General features: G+C 56.9%; 2 protein-coding genes across 2 annotated transcripts; both read left to right on the plus strand.

Annotated features, from left to right (window-relative positions):
* Positions 1 to 5,557: 5,557 nt before the first annotated feature.
* LOC100670799 (uncharacterized) lies at positions 5,558 to 9,599 on the plus strand. The gene has a single exon (XM_064274241.1). The coding sequence runs from the start codon at positions 5,705 to 5,707 to the stop codon at positions 9,554 to 9,556; it is 3,852 nt and encodes a 1,283-aa protein (XP_064130311.1). The 5' UTR covers positions 5,558 to 5,704; the 3' UTR covers positions 9,557 to 9,599.
* A 9,705-nt stretch (positions 9,600 to 19,304) lies between these two features.
* Positions 19,305 to 22,838, plus strand: CAMKV (CaM kinase like vesicle associated). Its single transcript, XM_064274509.1, has 10 exons — positions 19,305 to 19,546; positions 19,657 to 19,788; positions 19,968 to 20,042; positions 20,255 to 20,393; positions 20,525 to 20,645; positions 20,816 to 20,891; positions 20,988 to 21,124; positions 21,287 to 21,365; positions 21,607 to 21,694; positions 21,959 to 22,838. Exons 1-10 carry the CDS (start codon positions 19,428 to 19,430, stop codon positions 22,496 to 22,498), a joined length of 1,506 nt encoding a protein of 501 aa, XP_064130579.1. The 5' UTR covers positions 19,305 to 19,427; the 3' UTR covers positions 22,499 to 22,838.
* Positions 22,839 to 24,640: the final 1,802 nt, after the last annotated feature.

Raw genomic sequence — 24,640 nt, forward strand, 5'->3', positions numbered from 1 at the left:
TTTTTAACCCAATGAGCACAGATGCCAGGAAAGCCTGGGCAGCAGCCACATTCACCTCTGGCTGCAGTGGCCCCCTGAGTGGGCTGGCTTCTTGACTAATGATCTGGAGCCCAGCCCCCACGCTTGGTACTCCACTCCCCTGGTGGGAGTCCCTAGCCCAAATCTAGGCAGCAGGTGCCCAGTGGGTGACAGAGCCTGCCTGACTCAGTTCAGTTTATAGGTGTGGCACCTGGATTCCAGCCACCTCATATCACCACCCTTGGACACCATCAGAAATAACAATTTCCCCTGACTACCTATTCCCATTAGTCCATCCCAGACAGGAACTCAAATTCCAAGCCTCTCTATAGGAAGGGGTGACTGTGGTCTGAGCCTTACCAAGGCCTCTCCATCTTGCTCTGTTCTTTCAGTGCCCTCAGCATCCTCTGTCCCATTCCAGGATGTTCATGCCAGACCTATCAGAGACTGTACAGCCGCCCTGGGGAGAGAGGCAACAAGAGCATTCAGAAAAACTTGGGCAGAGGGAGAGCAAGGAGTGACCACACCAGAGTGGGAGCTGCATCCCTCCTCACTCTCCTCTTGGTCGGATGAGGACCCCAGCACTGAATTCCTGCCCCGCCACAATCTCCTGTCCCCCTACTACCTCTGCTGTACCCATCTGGGAGCCCTGCCTCTGGAAGGGAAACAAAGTTCTAATGGCGCTGATGGCCTGCCATTTGCTGGGCAAGTGGCAGGAGGGCCCTAGTATTTGGCCCTTATCAGTCCCCTTGTTGCTTCATGGGAGCTCAGAGGCCAGGTTCACAGCAGTTCCTATTTTGAGTTCAGGTTGTGGAAGCTGAGGGAAAGTGCTGAACCCCTGGTGGGCTCAGCATGGGTAGCGGCAGAGGGGCTGGTGTGCACCGGAGGCTCCCAATATCCAGGGCGTTCTTATCTCCTCTGTCAGGTTGGTACAGCTACCTGCACACTTGTGGCCTCTTAGACTGGGTGCTTGGGATCTGGGGGATGTATCAGGGAAGGCAGGGGATCAAAGCAGCTGCTGGCCAAGATCACAGGGCTCAGCTTCTTAGCCAATATTCCTCCCGCATGCCGCAAGCCCTTCCTGGGTTGTTGTGACCTGAACTGTGGTGACCTGGAGGCCCCAAAGGAGCCAGCTCCACACCTGAGCCCCATGGCAGTGACAGCTTTAGCAAGGTATCAGTCCTGCTGACTTGTGAGGAGTCCCCCCTTCAAAGGGGGAAAGGAGTCCTTTGGGTAGCTCCAGTCACCCTGCCCACATGGGCTTACGTCAGCCCCCCACCAACTGGGCCTGGATCCTGCAGGGACCCTGAGGGAGGGCAGCCCTCTGCACATCCCCTCTGCAGGCATGGTTGGAGGTCTCTGCTTGGCAGTCAGGAGTCATGTGTGCTTCCGGCAGCACTTCCTTTGCCCCCACGGATGCTGGCTCCTGGAGGCACTGCTCCCAGGGAGGGTGAGGAGCTTGCTCAGCCCCTAAGCCAGTTGTGGAGACCCTAAGCCAGCTGCGGAGCTGTGCTGCTGCCCTCCCTCCATTCTGGTATGGCTGGCCATCTTTCACGCAGGGTTACGTAAGCTTGAGTCAATTGGGGCTCAGAGTGGTTCATTGTGGGCTATTTTTAAGCTGTAACACATCACAGCAGAGGGGTCACTGCACTGCCGGCTTGCAGGGAAGGTTGTTTAAACATCTGTTATTTAAATTTCCCTGTGCCTTAGAGATTGGAAACCACATCCTCCTGGCATGGTTGGGTTCTGCCTTTCCCATCCCAGATTAGGAGGTTATTGCCCCCCACTTCCTCTACAGGTCCCCCCTAGGGCTGGGGTTCACCACGCCCTGACTGTCTTCCTCTGGGGTCAAGTCGGAGGGTCAGAGACCTGGAGGTGCCAACTCTTTTAGAGCATGGTGCTGCCTCTGTGGAACGGGAGCATCCTGGTCAGGAGAGGCTTCAGGGAAGCAGGAGGGCTAGGGTTCACAGGTTGCTTGGATAGCTCCAGGAAGAAGGGCTGGAGAGGACGACAGGACAGAGCACTGGCCATGGAGCTAGGAGACTGAGAATGCATGCCTTCCTACTCGGGGGCCTCAGTTATCCCATTAGCACTGAGAGAGGGTTGGATCACAAGATCCTTTTCAGAAGCCTGCCTTTGCCTGGGCTTGCTCCTACCTGGAATGCCCTCTCTTCACATATCTAAATGCTCCCCATCTGTAGCCTCTGGGGCAGCAGGGCTGGAATATGAGCCCCTGGACAGTAGCAGGGCAGAGATGCCTCTCTGGGGGGACAGACTTCACTTTTTGCTCCATTATCAAGTGAATGGCGGTACTGGGTGCCCTTTAAAGCTCTTTCTGATCCTAGTTTTTTGGAGATGTCCAGCACCTTCCCAGGGCACAGGGAGGGGAGGGCAGGTGGACTGGAAAGGTGTAAGGCCAGGAACTTGATAGAGCTGCCTCCTGAGAATGCAGTGGAGTTGAAAATATCTCTGTGTTAGAGAAGCAGACCTGGGGGACTTGGCTGGCCACGAGCTCCTGGTAGAGCAAAGACTTCTGTGTTCTCCCATCCATGCCCTTCCTGCCACTCCCGCCTATCCTCAAGGCTGCCTGGGTGAGAAGTTTCCAGCCTGATCCATGGGGGAAAAGGGCTTTTCAGGACAACCTGACTCTTCTCACCTCCTAAAGTCCCACCCTCTCCACAAGGGGGTTGTCCTGGCTTTTTCCCCAAGCCTACCTGGAGGGGCAAGAGGGAAGGCAATGCTAGGACTTGTCCTCTCAGAGAAACCGGGCCTCCTCCTCAGACTGAGCTCTTCTTAGTTCCTCCTTGTTCCCTCCACCACTGACAGCACTCAGACTGGGGAATGGGCTCAGCCTGGGGGAGGGGCTCTCCAGGTTGCCATGGAAACATACTGGCCCTCCTCACTTCCCAGAATTGGAAATAGAATTGGATGCCCTTCTTCTTGGTGAGAGACTATTTAAAAATATGTGGGGGTAGGGAGGCACAGAGATGTCATCCATGCACAATCTCTAGGAGCTGAGAGAAGGGGCCCGGCTTGGGAGTCCTTCTACCTACTCTGCTGCCCCTCCCACCAACAGTGAGAATGGGCTCTTGGCCAGCTGAGGATTTTGAGTAAAAGAGACTCAACCTAGGCCCATAGGGTGTATAGCTGACCTATACTCAACCCCACCAGGTTCCTAAGGGGGCACTGGCTTAGGGATGCTATCAGCGAAAATGCCTCCTCTTGGGCCTGAGCACCTGCTAAGCTATTGGGAGGAGAAACAGGTCTCTGCAGAATACAAGCTTGGGTGTGGGACTTGGAGCTGCAGTACTGGCAGGGAGGCATGCTGACTCCCCTCTGGCAGGACCAAAGCCTACACATGCCTCCCTGGTGGGAAGGGCCATCTCCTCTCTCCTGGCTGCCTCCTTTGGGCCTTCTTTCATGGGCCAGACCCTTCAGCCCCTCTACTCCCTTCACTTGGGAGCCATCAGGCCAGTTGTTCACAAAGGCTCCTTAGCACCTGGAAAGAAGTGTTATACCTCACTTCTGTAGTCAATGAGGGATGGTTCAGTGGTTAAACAGGCCAGGGTCTCTCAGGGCCTCCTTCCATACCTCCCCAGCCCTCCCAGGCACAGCCTAGCCCAAATGTTGCACAGGCACCAGGGGCTGCTACTGGCGTCTCTGTCGTGGAAAAAAACAACTTGCCAGGGATCGATGAAGTGCATAGTGTTCAGTATGGTAACGGACTAGAGGAAGAGTGAGTGTTTGCGTACATGTGCATGCATGCAGGCCACAAACCCTTGTGCTCTGTCACCTTCCTGGGCCACGTCATGAGGGTGAGCAGTTCCTCCTCCATCTGTCCCCATTCTTAACCAAAGGCAGCATCCAGAGAAGGGGGAAGGGACCCAGGGGGGCTGAGACATGGCTGAGCCAGGCTTTGCCCAGTGCCGAGTCAGGAAGGTACAGATGTAATGCAATGCTAGCCTTGGCCACTGGTCATATAGCCTTGCACCCCATGGCCAAATGGAAGGACTATTTTCAGCCTCTGTGAAAGCAGACTGCTTTGGAGAACAACCCTGCAGCAGCACTCTTCACCAACCTATTTCCTAGGTGGAAAGACTGAGGCCTGAAAGGACACAGACTTGGTGCACAGAGGAAGGTGGACCAGAGATCAAAGCTGGGGGGAAGGAGGATGGCTTGATCCCACCCCAGGTCAGAACCTCTAGATGCTGGTCTATGGCAACGGGAGGTTCCCCAAACTGCTGTCTAGGCCTGTTCTCTGTGGCTACAGGGTACCTCTGGACCTGGGCTGGTAGCTTAGGCAGGCTCTACCCCCTTACCCCTGTTTCCCTATCTAAGAAATGGAGAACAGAACTGGCCACCTAGTCTGCTACCTTATATTTCTTACATGCATGCTTTGTGTCCAATCCTGTGTTGAACTTGTCCTCACTGTATACACAGCTCTGTGGCTACTGTGCTCCTACTCCTGTGCCCTGCCATGTTGCCACTATGTGAACAGCCACTTGGTCACTGTGTGGCCAGTCCTGAGCCTACCACGTCCCCATTGTATGCTGAGCCCTGTGCCTTCCATATCCAAACTGTTTGACCCATCCTGGGCCCACCGTGTCCTCATTATGTGGCCAGCTCTGTGTCCACTGTGTAGCCAATCTTGTACCTGCCACATCACCACTGTGTCCCCACCATATCCCTACTGTTTAGCCAGCCCTGTGCCCAGCCCTGTGCTTGCCATATCCCCACTATGTACCCTGTCCTGTGCCCAACATGTCTCCCCTGCATGGACAGCCCTGTACCCACAACATCCCTACCATTTGCTCAGGCTTGTCCCAGCCACATCCCCACTGTGTGGCCATCCCTGTGCTCACTGTGTCTCTACTGTGTGCCTCATCCTGTAATCACCACTTACCTGGCTCTGTGGCCACTGTAGCCTAGCCCTATGCCCAGTGCCCTTGTTCTGCCCCCCGTCTGACCAAGGAAAAGCTGACACAATGTGACAAGAGCTAGAACATTCTTATTTGAGGATTCTGAGCTGTGGCCCCACCCATGCCCTTGCCACCCCTGTCTCCACCCCTGCAGGATACTGGTCCTGGACTTCAGGGACTTACGGCTCTGGGGAGGGGGCTGTATGAGGCACAGGCAGAACAGAACCATCTGGAGCAGCAGAGACTGCCAAAGAGCTGCTTGTCCCTGGAGCGGAAGCTGGGGAATGCGGGGGAGGGGAACTTGGGCCTGAGCCTGGGCCCCTCACCGCCTTCTGCCTCCCAGGAACAAGTGGTAAAGGGGCTTTGGCCTCCTAGAAGGCCTCTTGTCCACATGTATAGAACTGCATTCCTGCGTCAAGGCTTGGGTCTCAGGTTGCTACATGGGAAATGAGAAGAAAGAGTAAGTCCTGGCATCTCGTATGGGCTGGGAGCCCAGGGGCTTCCTCAGTCTCCCCTGTCTTTCTCCTCTAGCCTTATACTGGATTGCCCCTCCCCCTGGGGGCACTGTCCTCCCTCTGGGGTTGGCCTGGGCAGAGTGGTCTCCTGGCTAGTAAGGGGAGAAGAGCTTGACCTGGAGCTGGCAGACCTCACTAGGGTCCCTGGGTCTTTGTGCCTCCCAAGGCTTGCTGGGTAGGCCCCCATTCCTCAGGGGGTGGGGCCCCTTGGCTTCCCACACTCTGCTGTCCCCCAGGTCACTGGGGGCTGTGATGTGTGGGGTTGCCATGGCAATGAATGGGGGCAGGGCACCTAGGGCATGGAGCAGGACTATGGAAGCCACCAAGAAGGTGGGGGGCCCTGATCCATCAGGCCCCCAAGGCCACCCCTCAGCTGGAAACCAGCAGCTGGGGGGTGACTTCGGAGGATCTCAGGGGCCATGGATAAGCTCAGGATCCCTATACTTTAGGCAGGGGTTGTCATTGTCCACTGAGCCCATTATCAAAGGGGCCTGTGGCCCAGCCTCCCAGGCTCAAACCCCTGAGCCCATTCACCAGTTACCCCAGGACCCTTCTGGGGCTAGCTCCCAATGGGGCTGCGTGCAGGCCTCCCAGAATGCCCCAAGTCTCTCCCCAAATGACCTGCTCCAGAGCCCCATCGCGGGAGACCAGCCACATCTCATCATGGAGGATGGGACCCTGGCTCTACCTGTGCGCACGTGCAGTGACAACAGCACCATCAGTGACGTGACCCAGCATGGATGCTGCCACCCCCGGCTTAAGGTGCAGGTTAGGGGGGAGGGCAAGACCCCATCCAAAGTCCTCGTGGGCTGGGGCAAAGGCCCCAGCATCGCTGAACAGATGGCCCCCTTGGGCACTAGAAAGAGCCGGTGGCTACCGTACTTCCCCTCAGGGGAGGATGGGGCAGCCATAGCCCAGGGTCTTCTTCCAGATTCAGCTCAGGTTCCTGCCAAGGTTCCAGCACAAGGTCAGGGCCAAGGCAAGTGCCCATGCCCAGCTCAAGCTACAGCTTCTTCTACATCGCTGCCTCCTTCAACTCCAGCTCGGGCTACTACTCCAGCTCTGGATGTGGCTGCAGTGCCCACTGTGATTGAACCTTATATCTGCACCCTTAACAACCTGACTAACACCATCGCCATCACCAAGAATCTGTCCCAAGATCTCCTGCTCAGGAAGTGTGGCAACCAATGGTCAGTCCCCTTGGAGTCTTCCAAAATGGGCACATCCTGCCAGGACGAAGTGAGTTTCCAGCCTCAGGAGGAGTCTTTAACCCCACTACCCACTAGATTGGAGGCCCCAGACCGTGTCCAGGAACACACGGTTACTAGAAGACAAGTGCTACCTGAGCAACCTGAGAACCTGGTGGAGAAGCCCCTGGTTGGACCATGCAACCCAACACCAGGCCCAGAGCCCCCAGGCACCCCCAAGCCCCAGAGAATTGTCCAAGAAGGTTGCAACTCTCAACCAGACCAGCAGCTCCTAAACATCTGCAACAATACCTGCGCCAATGTGCCACTGCCTGCCTACCAAACAACCTGCTACAGGCAGCCCCCATTCCAGTCTCCCAGGGAAGCCATGCCGATCTGCCCTTCCAGTGCTCCCACCTGCCAGCTCCGGGAAGCCATGGAAGACCGTGTGCTGGTGTTTGATATGGCCACGGGCAACACCAGGATGGGGCTGCTGTGCCATGACCCCGCGGGCTCACGGGCAGTGCTGGTGGGCGTCATGCCCAACCACTCATCCATCTATGTCCCTGAGAATATGCGGTCATTGGCCATGCCCATCCACTCCCCTGATAACAATCACTCCAGCTTCTGGTCCACCACACCCATGCTGTCCAGCCCCGTGCCTTCAAGCCTCTCCTCTGGCAGCTACCGAGAGGTGGCCCTACTTCCCAAGGAGGCCAGGATCCACCTGGAGTCACAGAACTCTCCTGGTACTGAGACTCCCATCAGGGTCGGAATGCTCACTGGGCCCGTCCCACTGGCAATACCACTCCAGTTTGGTGAGAGGATACTGACCCATGTCCCCAATCCTGGCTGGTCCAAACCCGATGCAGAAAAAAATGAACCCAGTCATACCATCTGGATGCTGGACACCTCCAGGTTGCCAGATGCCAACATGGTCCAGACCAAGAAACTGCGGTGGATAAGCTCAGAGCAGATTCCAGAGCCTGCTCCACCAGCCAGTGCACAGGAAGTGCCCAGAACCCAGCTCCAGGAGGACATAAGCAGTCACAACAAGGAAGAGGTCACTACTGTGCACCTTGACAATTCTCTAGCCGAAGGTGCTGGGAAGGTCCCCCTCACTGATCAGCCCCCACTAGCTGAGCAGCACCCCCTTGCCAAGAAGATCCCCCCTGCTGGCCAGCCTCTTCCAGCTGACCAGCCCCCCTACACTGAGCAGGCCTCTATCACTGGTCAGGCCCTCCACACCGGGCAGACACAGCCCCCCTCCACCAAGCAGCCTCCCCTTCCTGGTCAACTCCCCCTTACTGGGCAGCTTCTTCTCACTAGGCAGGTAACTCTCACTGGGCAGCCCCCTTTTTCCAGAGAATCCCTCTCCACCAAAGACCCCTCTCCCTCAAAAGGGTCCCCTATCATCAGGGAGCCTGGACAGACCTCCATCCTGTGCCAGGAAGGTGAGTCCTTGGGCCTGCCCACTCATGTGGGGGTACTTCGGGTGCCCCTGGCCCCTGAGGAGACCTGTATCTATGTGAGCAGAGAGAAGGTCAGCATTGGGGCTACTCAAAGTTCCAGTATGCATCGGCTCGGATGGCATTCTGATAGCTCCCCCAGGGCCCGGGAGGAACAGCTTTCCCTGATCACATTCACTACGCCTAGCACTGGCAAGGTCTTGCCCATGGCCATGGTGGGCACTCAGCCCCAAGGTCCTCGGCTCAAGATGACAGCTGAGGACATCACACACTCATCAGTAGTCACGCACCTCGGCCTGCTCCGTGGGACCTGCAATGAGCTGGTGTCCACCATGGGTGCTCTGCCAGTGCAGTCCCCAGCAATCTGCCGCCACTCCCTGGGCCCCTACCAGGACATGGCAGCCATAGTGATAGACACAGGCACAGGCTTCACCAAATGTGGGCTGGCTGGGGAGGACCATGTCCTCAGTGTGGTGCCTTCACGTGTCCAGCTGCTGCGGCACTCAGCCCAGGGCCAGCCCCAGTATGTGGTGCCTGAGAACCAAGAGGGCTCCTACCCAGTGCTGAACCGAGGTGTGATCTCTGACTGGGATGCACTGGAAGTGTTGTGGCAACACCTGTTCTACTGCAGGCTGGGCGTGCAGCCTGAGGAGCTGGCTGTGCTTGTGGCGGACTCACCTATCTCACCGCGCACCAACCGAGAAAAGGTAGCTGAGATACTCTTTGAGCGTTTCCATGTGCCTGCTATGCAGACAGTACATCAGGCCCTGCTGGCGCTCTATGCTTATGGGCGCACCACTGGGCTAGTGCTCGGCAGTGGCCATGGCACTTCCTATGTGGCACCCATCCTCACTGGGGACCTGGCCCCAATTGACACCTACCGGCTGGACGTTGCTGGTTATGACCTCACTGAGTACTTGGCTCAGCTGCTGCTGGCAGGTGGCCACTCACTGCCCAAGGCAGGGCTGGTCAACCAGATTAAGGAGGCCAGCTGCTATGTGGCTATGGATATGGCAGCAGAGATGGCCAGCATCCAGGCCCAGGCTTGTGTGGACTTTGTTCTCCCAGACAAGCAGGTCATCACACTGGGCTCTGAGCGCTTTCGCTGCCCTGAGGCCCTTTTCCAGCCCAACCTGCTAGGCCTCAACCAGCCGGGCCTCCCACAGCTGGCCCTCCTAAGCATCAGCCGACTGGAAGCCAAGCAACAAGAGCAGCTGCTGGCCAATGTGGTGCTGGATGGTGGCAGCACCCTGTTGAAAGGTTTTCCTGAGCGCCTGAGACAGGAGCTGGGCCCCCGTGCCACCGTACTAGGGTCTCCCCACCGTGCTGTCGCTGCCTGGCTTGGGGGCTCTATCATGGCATCCCGGGACTCCTTCCAGAGCCTGTGGCTCAGCCGTCGTGAGTACGAGGAGGAGGGCCCGTGGGCCATCTATAAGTACCATCTGTGAGCGCATAAAAGTTATAGTTCTGCTTACTTTGAACACTGTAGCATGTTTTGGGCACAGGATGGTGAAGGGAAGAATAGGGGTTTGGGCGTGGGGTTGGAGATAGAGACCCTGGCACTTCCAAGGCGTATCCTGCCTCTGCACACAAACTCCATGGGCCCTGGCAATCCCACCCTTTTCAGGAAGCCTCCAAGCCCCTTGGTTGACATTGGCTCTGGTCTAGCCTGACCTTTACTGCACCCCAAGGGCAACCACAGAGAGTGGCTGGTGTGGGTTTTGCCCTGTTGCCCTGGTGACAAGTGCAATTACTCTTGATTGCCAGTTGGTTGCCATGGCAATTTCAAACATAATGTAATAACCCACACAGCCTAAAGTGAGTCACAATGGGGATGGGGTGGGGGGAGAAGGATGAAGGTGGGGGAGCCCACTCCCCAAGCTCTAGAGGAAAAGATGCTTGCTACCCCACTTCTTGGGCCCTCTCCTGGGGGTGGAGGCCAGTGACATGAACAACCACCAAGCAGTTCCAAAGAAAACTGGGGACCTGGAGTGTTTGTTGCCCCAGGAAAAGTCCATGTCAGAGTCTGGGCTTCTTGGGGAGCTGGCCTGGTGATGCAGGTGCTATCTGGGTCTTGGTTGGAGTTCCATTTTGGGTTTGCAGGGGCTCCTGCTGGCCAGCCAGAGCGTGAGGGTATGGGAGTGCCAGCCTTTGGTGTCCCAGGGCAGGAGGGGAGCAGATAAGTTCTGGATCATGGGTGGGAGGTACAACCTGAGCTGAAGGATGAGGCTCTGCTCTGCCCAGAGTGGATATGGAGGCTCATACCCTGTCCTGGCACCCTGACTGTCTCTCTCTGGTCACAGCCAGACTTGTAAACATTGGGCCCCCTTTTTCTCCTCAGTCCCCTAACCAAGGCAGCCTCTGTTTGCAGGGTGTCAGGCAGAGGCCTCCTCAAGAGGGTCCTCATAGAGGCTACTGGGAAATGCCAATGCTAACTGCCCTGCTCTTGTCCCAAATTCTGCCTGGGGCTGCGGGGACTCCTACCACCCCTCTGGCCAGTAGGGTGGCTAGAAGCAATGGCTCCTGGCCCCATCTGGCTCTGAACGTGGGTAGGAATGAAGCTCTGCATCAGCCCGGTCCATGGCCTGGAAGAGCTTAGAGAATAGTGTTCAGCTGTTGCTGCTACCCCTTCGCCCTACCAGGAGGGCAGCTAGAGGTTGCAGCCAAAACACTGGAGTTGGCCCTTCCCTTCATGTGCCTCCCTGCCTGGAGGCTGATGGGACAAGCCATGCCCTAGCCACAACCCTAGGTTCTCGTCTACATACTTGTGAGGGGCTGCTCTGGGTGGGGGTACTGGGAGCAGCCAACCATGTAGGGTCATCACAGCCCCTGGCTGCCTCTGGGCATGGTCCAGCCTCTTCCATGCCCTGCTGTCCCACCCTAATGGTCCTCCCCCAGATTCAGCCTCCAGAATCCTGTCAGGAAGGGAGGCAGGGAGGACCAGTGGCTCCAGGGCCAGCTACAGCATCCACACACACGTGCCAGCAAGCATGCCTGGGTGCACACAGAATGCAGACACACGTGCCCCTGAGCACCACTGCACACACTGTGCTGTTGCCATCTCCCTCAGCACAAGAGCACACACACACACACACGTGTACTCATACACCCTGCCATGTGCTCTCACCCACACGCACACGGTGTGTGCACAGGACCAAGAAGAGGTGGAGTACTGCCAGCAGCAGCAGGGCTCCAGGGAGTCAACCTTTTCCCTGCATCTAAATCTCCCATTCCAGCTTTTCCTTGGCCCCTAGGCTTCCCACTCCTGACTGCCTGGATAGCCATGACCTCGGCAAAGGTAGGAAACATGTGTGACATGCTTCAGTTGCACCACACAACTCAGAGACCTATTGTTTCACAGACAGTCAGCAGATCACAGGAAGGACTGAGTGCCAGGCCATTCATTCATTCTGCAGATGTTAACTGACCAAACTGAGATGAGAAGCCAGACTTGCCCTGCAGATCCCCAGCACTCCAGGAGATGCTGACCCAGTGGTAAAGCTGGTGCTGGGACTGAGACCCAAAGAGCCCAGAGGCCTGAAGGAGGTAACCCAAAGCCAGGGAAAGATTTGAAGGGCTCTTTGACACCCCTTCTGGAGGAAGAATTTGAGGGGCCTTGTTTGAGGCATTCCTTAGGCTAGCCTTCCAGCCGCAACCACAGCCCTGGCCCTGGCTTCCTCACCTGGGCAATCCCTCCTGCCATCATCTATGGGGAACCGTGCAAGGGAAATCAAGTCTCACTGGGTAAGCTAGGGAAAACCACTCGACATGGCTGAGGGTTTGGGGATAACTCTGTCCTGCTAGGGCCAGGTCAGAAGAATCACTGGGAGGGGTGAAATGGGATGGGGTTGAGCCTAGTGCCAGGCACTGTGAGGCCTAGGTCTGGCCTTCAGGATGATCCTCAGGGCTTGTGAGAGTGGCGGTTCAGGCACTGGGTTTATCTGCCTTCCCACAAGGTACAAAGAAATGGCCAAAGGCTTCCTTGAAAGTTTCTTGCTTGCAGTTCTGAGCTTCCTCCAGACAGGGGTCAAGCCTGGCAGGGCACCTCCGTGCCACTGTTCTCCCAGGTCTCTTATGCTGCTCTTCCTCACGAAATGTTTGAGGTTGATTAGACTTGAAAGAAAGCAGAATCCACACCATATTGTAGGTGACTTTTACAGCTTGGGAAGTTCTGTGCCACACGGGAGGGTGCAGACTGAACCAGCCACCCTGGTTGGGACTTGGGAATGGAGAAGACTTTGGCCTTGCAGGATTGGGAGGCAGGATGGGATAGGAAGCTCTGCCACCACAGTTGGGGCTCTAACTATGCTGCACACTGAAAACCCACTCACACTCCCCATGTCTTCCTAGTCAGGCAATGCCAGTCTGTGAAGCAGCCTGCTCTAGCGACTGTCCACGTGGTTTTGCCCTTTCGGTCAGGTTTGGGGAGCTGGACAGTGCCCCATCCCCTGGGGACTACTGCCTGTCAAGGGACTTTTGTGCAGCTCCAGGCCTCAGGCTCCCTCCCAAACCCAACCCCTGCCTCTTACAATGGGCATAGGAAGTTTCCCTTCGGCCCTTGTTGCCCGGTCAGGAGTCTGAGGGCCTAAAGGAGCATTTGAGAGCCCGGCCGGGGCTAGGGAGGCCAGCGCTCACGGGCTTCGCTGCCATCCCGCGTCTGCTGGCCAGCGCGTGAGATCCCGGCCTCAGGCTCCTCCTGGGCCCGGGGCGGGGCTGGCTAAGGGAGGCCCCGCCCCCAGCCCGCCCCCGGCCCGGGGTGCGAATCCGATGCCGGCTAGCGGCTGGCGATGCTAGAGGTTCGCGAGCCGAAGCGGCTGCAGCTGGCGCCGCGTCTGCCCCGCGTGCCCGGAGCGGATTCTGCCCGCCGCCCCCGGAGCGCCTGGCGCCCAGCTGAGCCCGCGGTCGCTTCCTCCCCGTGACGGACCGGCGCTGCAGGTGGGGAGCGGGCCGGGCCGGGGGGGCTTCCTGAACGCACGTTGGGGGGCTCTGGGGGACTGAGTCCCGCCGGCTCGAGGTTCGGGGCGCAGAATGCGCGGGGGCGCGGCGAGGACGCGGGGTCTTGGCGGGGCTAGAACGCGCGGGCTCTGCAGATCCGGGGGCGGCGTGCAGGGTTGATCTAAAGTTCCCTGTCTCCTTGGACGGCTTGGGGGTCCCTGGGGAAGATGGGGCCTGTCCGACTTAAGTACAGGCTAATACCCCGCGCCCCCCTAGTCCGTCTCGCTGGGCTTCGAATTGTGAAAACATTAACCCTCGAAGATTCGTGGTGCCTCCCGGGGGTGGGGGCCGAGGGTAGAGCCGTCCCTCCCAGCTCTCAGAGCTGCCTCCAGCCCCTCCCAGCTGCCCCCGGCCCCCTCCCTCCCGCTAAGCAGTCACTAATTTCCATGACAACGGAGAGTTCTTTATTGGAGACAAACCGTAGGGGGCTGGGCGGGGCTGCCGCGGGGTGGGGAAGGAGGCCCCAACTCTCTGGGGACCACGGCCCCCCAGCCTACTTCCAGCTGCCAAGCCTTGACGTGGAGGCCAGCCGGGGGTCTGGGGCACAGTCCCACGTGCGGGGTGGGGGTGGCACATGTTCCCGCTGGGGTGCGGGGCTTGGTGCTCACACGTGTGCCTCCCGCATGTGTGTGCTGTGCCAGCGGAGGCGAGGAGCGCTGGGGAAGGGGGTCAAGGTGGCACCACGGTGAGGGGCAGGGCCCCTGCGGTGGAGGGTCGGGGGGTGAGACAATGTGAGCCGAGCCTGTAGTGTCTCGAAGAGACCCCAGGCTCTTGAGTCCCAGCCCCCCACAGCTCTGCCAAACTGCCTTTGTCGCACCCCCCCACCCCCCCCCCCCCCACTCCCACGGGGCAGATCCCGTTCCACCAGGTTCCCTCCTAGGGAGCAGGGCCTCTGTCTTTCATCAAAACCTCAGACCCCGTAGCATTCCAGCCCCTGTCCTGACTCCCCTCTCCCAGCCTTAGGCTTTGAGCACCCCCCAGGCCCACCAGCAGAGACTTGACACCCCCAGTTGATTTTTGCCAGCTCCAGCTGCCTGCTGGGCCCTCATTACCTCAACTGGGAAATTTGTGATTCCTCCTCCCTCAGTGCCAGCCTAATCCCAGGGTGGGGCCAGGGTCTCTTCTCCCTTTTTTTTTTTTTTTTTTTAACTGCATTTGGGATGGGCACCCAGATGCCCTACGGTTGGCTGTTGACATGTCTGCCACTTTCCCTCTTCTCTGGCCCCATGTCCTGGCCACCATTCACAGGCAGGCAGGTAGTCCTCCATCCTGGGAGGAAGCCACTGAGTCCTTGATCTCTGCCCTGGGAAGCTGAGGCATAGAGGGAGGGCTGTGCAGTTGTTATCCAGTTGAGTTGCTTGGGGTGCCACTCCTAGCCCTCTCCTGACAGGATCCACTACAGGGGGACTAGGCTGTTACAGGAGGGGTCCTAGGGACTCAAGGCCTGGAGAAGACAGCAGATGGGGGGGGGGGGCCTGGCTGGGTGGGGGGCAGAGCTGGATCAGCTGAGAGGAGGGCCATAAAAGGAGGCAGCCAGTTCTCCAAACCTCATTTCCATCCCTCCCCCTACCCCTTGTGCCTTCAGCATGTTAGATCTGCCTTACTCTGATGACCGGGAGAGGGACTGAGGGCTGCCCTGGCTGAGGGGCTGCAACAGTTGACTTCTTCCCCAGGGCCCTGTCTCCCACACCAAGCTCAGGGGATATAGGAGGGTTTGGTGCCAAAGATCCAGGCACCAAGGACAGCTTCTGGCACAGGTGTTCAGAGCACACGGCCATGGAAGCCTTAGGGCTCTGCTGGGCACCCATAGGCCCCTCAGAGCCCCCTACTCACCTCCCTCCCCCTTCTGCCTGTGCCCCTTTTTCTCTGTGGCCTCCTTGCTCCCCCTCAATCACAGGTTCTGCCTTTGTCTCCCTGTGTCCCTGCCTCTCTCTCTCTTTTCTAAAGTCTCTCAGTACTCCCACATCCCCTTCATTGATGGGGACCCATGTCACAGAACCTTCCCAGTGGGGAAGGAACCAGGCCAAAGTCTCAGAGTTATTGGAGAGGAGGCCTGACCAACACCTCACTCCTCCCCTGCCCCATGTTTTAAAACTTCCATCACCATAGCAACCCTTTACTCCAGTGCCTTCCTCTGCATTTCCCCTCCTCCCATCCACAGGGAAGCAAGGGTTCAAAGAGTCCCTCTAAGGGCAGCAGGTTGAGGGCTGAGCTTTCTAGTGGCAACACTGGACTGAATACCCACACCCAAGACTGAAGAGACCCCCCCAATACCCTCTACTTAGAGGGGGGAGAGTAAGCCCCAGGAACCATTGTCATCCATGGTTTAGCTGGAGCCTCATGCCCCAGGGTACCTCCCTCCCCAATTCCTGAAGCTGCTGGATGGTGGGCTAGAACCTTAGCTCTACCTCGTGACACAGATTCTTCAGGTAAGGCCTCCACCTCCCCTGGCCCTGTGAGTGAAGCCTCAGCTGTAGACACGCAGGGCTTGGGCCTGGGTTTGTCCATTGCAGCAGGAAACCTTGCCCCAGGCCCAGAGAGAGACAGAGAACAGGGAAGGGGAGGGGGTGCCAGCAGGCTGGTATTCACAGCTGCCACTAAATCGGGAGGTGTTGCCCATAGTCGTTGGGAGGCAGCTGGAGGCCTCCTGGGTGCCTCTTGGACTCCCTAGATTTACAGCAAGCTCTGGAGTCCCCCATGGGGCAGGGGCCAGGGCAAAGGGAAACTCCTGTAAATGACTAGGAAAGGTGGGGTCTGAGCTAGGCTGACCCCAGTAGAGGAAGGAGCCGGACCCTGATGTGGGGTATCTGGGCCTCGAGCTGGCTTCTGCCCCACTCAGGCTTTCCCTGGGCCAGACTCACCTAAGGCTGCAGTAGGGCCCCAAGGGAACCATTTATTACCATGGCACAGTAGGTAGAGGGTCCCTCAGAATTGCTTGAGGCCCAATTCTCTGAGCCCAGTGGTCAGGCCCAACGGGCAGGCAGTAACTGGGGAGTGGTTGGCCCTGACGCTTTCTAAGAGGCAGCTGGAGGCAGTGGCAGGGCCATGCTCTGCAGTTCCCGCAAGCTGCTTTTTCATACTGTTCAGTTCTTCTGCAGCCAGTGAAGGGTGTCACATCTCCAGGGAAATGGCTGCTGTGGGGCTCCTGTGCCCTCCCATGATGTCCCAATGTGGACCTGAGGCAGAGCCTAGGTCTCGTGTTGCCTTAAGGAGAACTTTCTCTTCTTAGGGGTTGGTCTGGATTATCTGGGCAACAGGAAGTGAGAAACACAAATGCCATTCTGCCAGCGGCCCCCCTCATTATAAGCAAGCAGCAAAGGCTTGATGCATACAGCCGAGGCCTCCCAGGCAGCAGCAGTGGGGAGCAGATGGTATAATGGGTGGGGGTAGAAGGGACCAAGGCGCTAATCAGAAGTAGAGCCCCCCCCTCCCCCCGCTCCATTTCTCCTTTCTCTGCCCTGGGGCCAGTTCTGGGCAAGCCCAAGCAAGTGCAGTTGGACTGTTAAGAAGGGGCAGTGACTGGCTGAGATCAGGGTAGCCATAGTGGGAGGGGACAGATCTGTCCCTGCCCCTGTTCTGCCCCTGCCCCAGCCATGAGGCCTGTAGGACATGGCTCCAGGCCTATGTGACTGAGTTTTTGTTGGTGGAGGCAGACTGCTAGACCTGCCCTGGGCCCTCTTGGACACCAGTGCACATGCATGGCAGCAAAAAGCTGGGGGTAGGATTGGGGACAGGCATACACAAAACCTCCCACACCTTCCCTGCGGGGCAGGGAGCTGTTGGTGATGGGGGTGGGGCGGAGGCTGAGGAAGTGTCTCAGAGGAATAACATTTTGAGTCTGGCCTTGGAGCATCAGAAATGTTTTAGACACTGTATTGCACAAACAACCTTATAGTGTCAGAAATCACAATGAAAGGAGAGATTCAGCCCTGGTCTCAGCATCTCACTCATACAGAGGCTGTGCCAAAGGGAAGCTGAGGTGGGCAGCACCCTGGCTAGTGCCCACACTTTCTGCCATTGAGTGGACACAAACTGGCAAATCACCTGTTGTTGGACATTTAGGTAGTTGCTGATTTTTTTTATGTTATAAATAACTCTGCTGTGACAAATCATGGGATTCTGATGGGAGGCATTGGGGGAAGGGCACTCCCACCAGAGGGAACGATCGATATAAGCATAGCAACAGATCTGGGACATGGGCCCCTCCCAGCTCCTCCTGGGGTACATGCAGGCTGAGGTACCACCCTCCTGCCCAGTGCATGGCCCTCAGAACCCAACCTGGGAAGGGAATTGCTGCCCACCAGAGCCGTTGGGAGGACTGATGCTGTCCTCTCCCCCAGACTGTTATGGCACAGAGAAAGGTGGCTGGCAGTGGTGGGAGGCTGTGCCACTACTCTCAACCACGAGAGCAGGATTCCAGCCACGCTCTCCTCCCCGCAGACCTAAGAGCAGGACTGTGGCTGTGGTGGCAAAAACACTCAGTTGGGGATGATTTTCAAAGCTTCTCTTGTTTGCCTCTTTGATGTCTCACAAGATGGCTTAAGCCCTGACTTAAATGATGCTGATGAAATGTGTTGTGTTTTCTGAGCCCAAGCAACCCAGATAAGGGAATGATGGAATTTATTTTCCAATGCTGTAGGCCGATTTGAGGAAGAACTTCCCAGGACCACGAGCCCTGGGAAGTAGGTTGACTGGCCTCTGCCTGGGAGGAAGCGAGCAGCAGCCAGGGCTAGGCACAGGGCTTATCTGGCCCTGGCCCTTCATCCCGGCTGGCAGAGCCCCTCTGGCCCAAACTGCACTCTCTGGGAAGAGGAGGGATGGTGTCCCCCCCTTCTCTACTACTCTGAGGCTCCCTCCAGGCAGAGGAGCATCTAGTTAGCCAAGGCCCCACCCCAGGCCCTGTGCACAGTAAGTGCTAATCGCTGTGGAGGGAGAACTTGCACAGTCAGCAGAGGCAGAGCAATTTCAATGCAGCCTCAGAGCAGAGCTTGCTGTGGCCGCAGTGTCACACTGACCAGACGCTGGGGAGGCAGGCTCTGGGGGCAAGTCTGCAAAGGTCTAGAGACTATCACCAAGCCACCTTCCCACCCCTCCAAGCATACCTCAGAGCAAGGGCTTCCAGTGCCTTTTCCATTGGGTGCGGGAGTCTCTTAACTATTTCGGATGTGGCTATAGCTCGTTCATTTCCATTGCTGTATAATATTTTATTGTGTGACTATACCGCAAGGGAGCCCTCGTGGCACAATGGTTAAGAGCTCGGATGCTAACCAAAAGGTCGGCAGTTCGAATCCATCACCTGCTCCTTGGAAACCCCGTGAGGCAGTTCTACTCTGTCCTGTAAGGTCACTATGAGTCGGAATCTACTCTACAGCAATGGGTTTGAGTTTTATACCACAATACATTCTTCGGTTGTTGGATATTTGGGCTGTTTCCAGTTTGGAGCAATTATGAGTATTGCCTCTATGAACATTCTTTGTATGAGCATCCTGATGCACAAATATACATGCTTCTTTAGGTATATATTTAGAAGTACGATTGCTAGTTCCTAGAGTATGTTTGACTTTAGTAGCTTTACCAAACTATTGCAAAGGAGAGAGTTGCCTTCTACCAGCAGTATTACATTCTCTACATCTTCACCCACACTTGGTATCCTTAGGCTTTTATCTCTGGTAGTCTGGTGGGTGGTAGTTACAGTCCCTTTCACCTGTGAAATAGTTGCAGTTTAAAGATTTTTTTAAAAAGAGATCTTTTGAGAAATCATTTTTGAATGTATATGATGCAAAACTATTCTCCGATATATCCGTTTTATACATTTTTCATTGGTGGTGGTGGTAGTTGCCATTGAGTTAGCCCTGACAAATGGAGACCCTGTGCACAACGGAACGAGATGCTGCCCACTCCGGAACCATCCCCATGATCAGTTGCAGGTGAGACCTTTGTGGTCCGTAGCGGTTTTCATTGGCTAATTTTTGGAAGTAGATCTCCAGGGCTTTCTTTCTAGTCCACCTTAGTGTGGAAGCTCCATTGAAACCTGTTCAGCTTCATAGGTCTCCCTCACAGAAGGTGAGAATTCTACCACTGAACCACTGCTACCCTCACAGTTTTCGTAAGTGGGGGCTATTGTTTTATTGTAGCCCAGGCAGCCAAGCTGAGTGGCCAGAGGTGTGGCTAGAAAAGCAGGGGTAGAATCTGAGCCTACTTAACCTTTAGCCCCTCCTGGTGGGAGTCTCTGCCCTTGGCTTGGCTTGAGCCAGCCTAGGGTCTCCCAGAGGCAGCCACTGTATTGTGAGAAGTGGGGAACGGTACAGCTGAGCCAGACCTATTATGTCCGCAGCTCAGGGCCTGGCAATGCCGTTTGGGTGTGTGACTCTGGGCGATAAGAAGAACTATAACCAGCCATCGGAGGTGACTGACAGATATGATTTGGGACAGGTCATCAAGACGTGAGTGCTGGGCCTGGTGGGCAAGGGTCGGCAGGCTGGGGCTGGGGGAAGGGGAACAGATGGAAGCCTATAATCAGGCCAGGGCTGAGTGGGGTACCTTCTCGCTGCAGTGAAGAGTTTTGTGAGATCTTCCGGGCCAAGGACAAGACAACAGGCAAGCTGCACACCTGCAAGAAGTTCCAGAAGCGGGATGGCCGTAAGGTGCGGAAGGCAGCCAAGAACGAGATAGGCATCCTCAAGATGTGAGTGTGAGGCTTGGGGCCGGGGTGGGGGGGCGGGCAGGAGGCAGCAGGTAAGGGCTTGGAGGGCAAGTGGCCTCAGGCAGTATCAACCTCTGGCCAGTTAACTTGCTGCAGCCCTTAATGGCAACCAGACCCTCTCCCAGGGGTTCACCCAGCCCTAACTACTGACTTACTGCCAGGGTGAAGCATCCCAATATCCTGCAACTGGTGGATGTGTTTGTGACTCGCAAGGAGTACTTCATTTTCTTGGAGCTGTGAGTTTGGGTCTGGGGTCCCAGGATTCCCCGGGCCCCAAGGCCTTCACCTGCCCCACCCTCTGTACCCAGGGAAAATTCTCTTTCTGGACCCCTTGGGTCCCAGGTCCCTGTGCCTTGCCCAGCCAGCTGCCTGGCGCAGGTAGCCCTCCCAAGCACTCTCCCCAACCCCCATCCTGGTCACTCCGAGCTCAGGGGCTGGTGTCCCTCAGGGCCACAGGGAGGGAGGTGTTTGACTGGATCCTGGACCAGGGCTATTACTCAGAGCGAGACACAAGCAACGTGGTGCGGCAGGTCCTGGAGGCCGTGGCCTACCTGCATTCACTCAAGATTGTACACAGGAACCTCAAGGTGAGGCCATGGTCTAGAGTCAATGGACTGCCGGGCTGGGGCTGGACAACACCTTGGGGCCTTGATCTGGCCTCTAAGGCCCTCATGGTGTCTTCCTTTGCCCACCCTCATGCCATTCCCGGCTGGAATAGCTGGAGAACCTGGTTTACTATAACCGACTGAAGAACTCGAAGATTGTCATCAGCGACTTCCATCTGGCCAAGCTGGAGAATGGCCTCATCAAGGACCCCTGTGGGACTCCTGAGTACCTGGGCAAGCAGGGAGAGGGAACAGGGACAGGGCAGGGTTGGGGTAGCCTTCAAGGAGCTGCTCTGGGTAAGGTGGAATGAAGTCCCCATTGCAGGAAGTGGGTGCATATGGTACCGGGCAGGTACTGGCCCAGCCAGGTGCAATGCTGACCAGCAGATGGACATTGTTTCCAGCCCCTGAGGTGGTAGGTCGGCAGCGGTACGGACGGCCTGTGGATTGCTGGGCCATCGGAGTCATCATGTACATCCTGTGAGTGGATGGGCAGGCGAGTAGGCTCAGCCAGGCAGGGCGGGAGCCTGTGTCTGTGGCCTTCCTGGGTGACCCTGCCCTTCCATCTCCACACAGGCTTTCAGGGAACCCGCCCTTCTACGAGGAGGTGGAGGAAGATGACTATGAGAACCATGATAAAAATCTCTTCCGCAAGATCCTGGCTGGCGACTATGAGTTTGACTCTCCATACTGGGATGACATTTCGCAGGCAGGTAAGGAGGTGCCTGGCATGCCAGTAGAGTGCAGTGTGGGGTGGGGGTGTTGGTCACAGCTTCCTCTGCTGGACTATGCTCTTGCCTTGTAGTCCATTCAACTACCCCTAGACTGTTACATAGGGGTGCCCATGTGTAGCCCCTCCCTGGCTTTGTCCCCAGCCAAAGACCTGGTCACCCGGCTGATGGAGGTGGAGCAAGACCAACGGATTACTGCGGAGGAGGCCATCTCCCATGAATGGTGAGCACGGTCAGAGGTGGATGAGAGGAGGAAGATGATTAACACTGGGTTCCCTCAGCCTCTGTCCTCCTCCCACCTAGCAGCCTCCATCCATGAGGCCTTGAGTGGGTGGGGGCACCCAGAGCTCAGGCCAGCCCAAAGGCTCTGTCTGGTAGTCTCTGGATCCCACAGGGAAGTGTTGGGCAGAGTCTCCATGGAGGCCCATACCCCCCAGAACCAGATGCACTCAAGTCTTTTCTAGGATTTCTGGCAATGCTGCTTCCGACAAGAACATTAAAGATGGTGTCTGTGCCCAGATTGAAAAGAATTTTGCCAGGGCCAAGTGGAAGGTAAGGCTTGGATAGCTTTCTTTCCTGGTCTGACCCCAAGTGCTCCTTTGAGCAGTTGCCTCTTGCCCGCACCACATAAACTTTTCTTTAGCCATCAGGAGTGGCTATAGCCAGTCACTGCCTTAAAGCAGGCATGTTGAGCAGCTGGGTCCTTGGCCCTAGGGCAGCTGGGGGCACCACAGAAGGGGCTGGGTTTGGCTACTGCCAGGGAATGAGTCCAGCTTCTGAAAGTCTCACCCCGAGCCTCTCCCCACTCTCCTTCAGAAGGCTGTCCGAGTGACCACCCTCATGAAACGGCTCCGGGCGCCGGAACAGTCCAGCACTGCAGCCCAGTCTGCCCCAGCCACAGATACTGCCACCCCTGGGGCTGTAGGCGGGACCACAGGTGCGGCTGCGAGTGGGGCCGCCCTAGCCCCAACAGCGGAGGGCAATGCTGCCCTTGTGACAAAGAGTGAGAATGTGGCCTCCGCAGACCGTAGTGCCACCCCAGCCACGGATGGCAGTGCTACCCCAGCCACTGATGGGAGTGTTACCCCAGCCACAGATGGGAGCATTACCCCAGCCACTGATGGAAGTGTCACCCCAGCCACCGACAGGAGTGCCACTCCAGCCACAGAAGAGGGCTCCATGCCCACCACCCAAAGCAGTGCCACACCAGCCCCCAAATCAGCTGCTACCCCTGAGCCGGCTCTGGCCCAGCCGGACAGCACAGCCCCAGTGGGTGCAAGAGGCCAGGCTCTACCCTCTAGTAAAGGGGAAGAGGCTGCTGGTCGTGCCCAGGAGTCTCAAAGGGAGACCAGCTGAGTAGGCAGGCTGGTGGCTGGTGGACAGGGGATGGCAGGAGGGTGGAAGAGTGGATGGGGGGTTCTCACTGTACATAGTCACAGCATGATGCCCTCCTTCCCTGCCCCTCTGCCTCCCAGCACGGGGCATACCTGGTGGCCACGGGAAAGCAGTCTCGTCTCCCGTGTGTATGTGTGTGAGTGGTGGGCAGGCCAGAGGCAGGGCCGGCCCAGCCCCTGCATGGATTCCCTATGGCTTTTCAGTCTTTTGCTAGCTTCACCAGTTTCTGTTCCTTGTGGGATGCTGCTCTAAGGATACTCAGGGGCTCCCTGCTCCCCTTTCCCATCCCTTCTTGCCTCATGATTCCCCCAGTCAGTCCCTGCGGGTCCCCTCCTTTCCTAGGCCCCAAACTCAGGTGGCCTTGCTCTGAGAGCTAGCCCTCCAGCAGGGCCCTGTCAACAATCTTAGGCTCTTGCACATGAAGGTGTATGCCCATGGTGTGTGGGCTGCTCTAGGAGTAGACACAGACTGATACAGAGGATGTGGAAGTGTAGGGCTGTGTGCTTTGGGACAAGACTGGTTGCAAGGGCCCATGGGGGCCCTCAGAAGTGGAAAAGAGTGAGTAGTAGGGTAGAAACTTCCATCTTTGGCCCTCAGAAGTCCATCCCAAGATCCCTGTGTCATTTCCTGTCCTCCTACATCCTGCAATGGGTTCCCCTGGACCCCAAGCCTAATAAGCCTGTAAGTGAGAGGAGCATTAAGTATATGGCAATGAGACACTCTGGGAGGGCAGAGTGCAGGCCTAGCCCTCAGTGCTCCAGCCCAGCTTGGTCCTTAGCCTGGGCCACATGGAGGGCTGATATCCCTTTGCTCTTCCCAAATACCTTCCTCCTCAGGCTCAGCCCTTAAGTCTCCTCCATCTCAGCATGCCTGCCTCATGGCAGTGCCCCATAGTCTATGATTTGGGGGTTTGCTCTTTACACAGGCATATTATCTGTCCTCTGAACTCAACAACAAAATGGAGTGGAACCCCCTCTTTCTACAGCCCACTTCCCCTTCTCTCAGAGCTTGGAGGGAGGCCCAGGCACCTCTGAGCCATGCTGAGTTGCTTTTGTTGAGATGAGGAAGTGGAACAAGGCCTCCCCCAGTTCCTTGATGGACACTCCTGGCAGGTACCCTGTGTTAGACCCCACTACAGTCTGGGCAGGCAGCCATTCCAATCCCAGACCCTGCTCAGCTCTCCTTGGCGGTCCTGCCTTTCTCCCTGCATGCCTGTGGGTCTACTCTGGTGTGTGTGTGAAGGTCGGTAGGCTAACTGTGTGCCTGCTGAACCTGGCAAATAAACATTACCCTGCCAAAGCCTCTGGCCACCCTCTCGAGTTTGCTTCCTCTGTCCTACTGGGGAGGGACCCTTGGAAAGTAGTGGGGAGGGGGAGTGTAGGAACAGGTTTGGTGGTAGCCTGTGCTCAGTGCCATGTGAATTGCCTGGGCTGGGAGTGAAGACCATCCCACTACAGCATGTTTTTCTCCAGCCCCTTGGTATGTGTGTGTGCTGGGGAGAGAAGGGGGGAGTGCCCTCTGGACGCTAGAAATCCATGTGGGTGGCAGGTCCTGGACTGGGCTTGGGCCAAGGAATACCCTGGGCTGAGAGCTTGAGTCAGGGCTATTGTTCTGATGATTCCCGCTGACTTGTCTTGATTTGGACTTAGAGTTGGAACTCACCCAGGGCCAGCCAACACAGGGAGACACCTTGCGCATGGCCAAAGTGGGCTTCCCTGGGCTGGGGAAATGGTGCAGGTGGGCACTGCACAAAGGTTCTCTGTTGCCCTGTGTGTCGATTCCTCCTTTCTGTGAACAACACCTGTGCTTTTCGCACAGGCCCAAAAGACTTCCATCTGGGGCTACTTCAACTGGAGCAGATCAGCTTTAAAATATGAGTTTCTGTATAAGGTTTCTCCTGGGGAAGGGAAAAGCAACACTGCAAAAGATAGTGTGAAAACCCCTGGGCCACATCGAGACTTGCTCCAGCCCAGACTGGCCCAGGTGAACTCACCAGGGATGGTACTCTCTCTCAGCGAGGACCTCAAAGATAACTTCTCAGATGTGGGAATGAGAAAAAAGGGTTTGTTAGCCCCTGGTGTTAGTCACTTGTCCATGAACATC

Source organism: Loxodonta africana, chromosome 22 (genome assembly GCF_030014295.1).
Source record: "Loxodonta africana isolate mLoxAfr1 chromosome 22, mLoxAfr1.hap2, whole genome shotgun sequence".
In the NCBI taxonomy this organism is placed as follows: domain Eukaryota; kingdom Metazoa; phylum Chordata; class Mammalia; order Proboscidea; family Elephantidae; genus Loxodonta; species Loxodonta africana.

What these genes read in the sequence shown, in the direction of transcription:
- LOC100670799 (XM_064274241.1), top strand. Translation starts at nt 5,705, where the DNA reads ATGTGTGGGGTTGCCATGGCAATGAATGGGGGCAGGGCACCTAGGGCA.
- CAMKV (XM_064274509.1), top strand. Translation starts at nt 19,428, where the DNA reads ATGTCCGCAGCTCAGGGCCTGGCAATGCCGTTTGGGTGTGTGACTCTG. An exon ending in TTGGGACAGGTCATCAAGAC is followed by an intron (nt 19,547 to 19,656) that starts GTGAGTGCTGGG and finishes TTCTCGCTGCAG; the next exon opens with TGAAGAGTTTTGTGAGATCT. An exon ending in GAGGCCATCTCCCATGAATG is followed by an intron (nt 21,366 to 21,606) that starts GTGAGCACGGTC and finishes AGTCTTTTCTAG; the next exon opens with GATTTCTGGCAATGCTGCTT.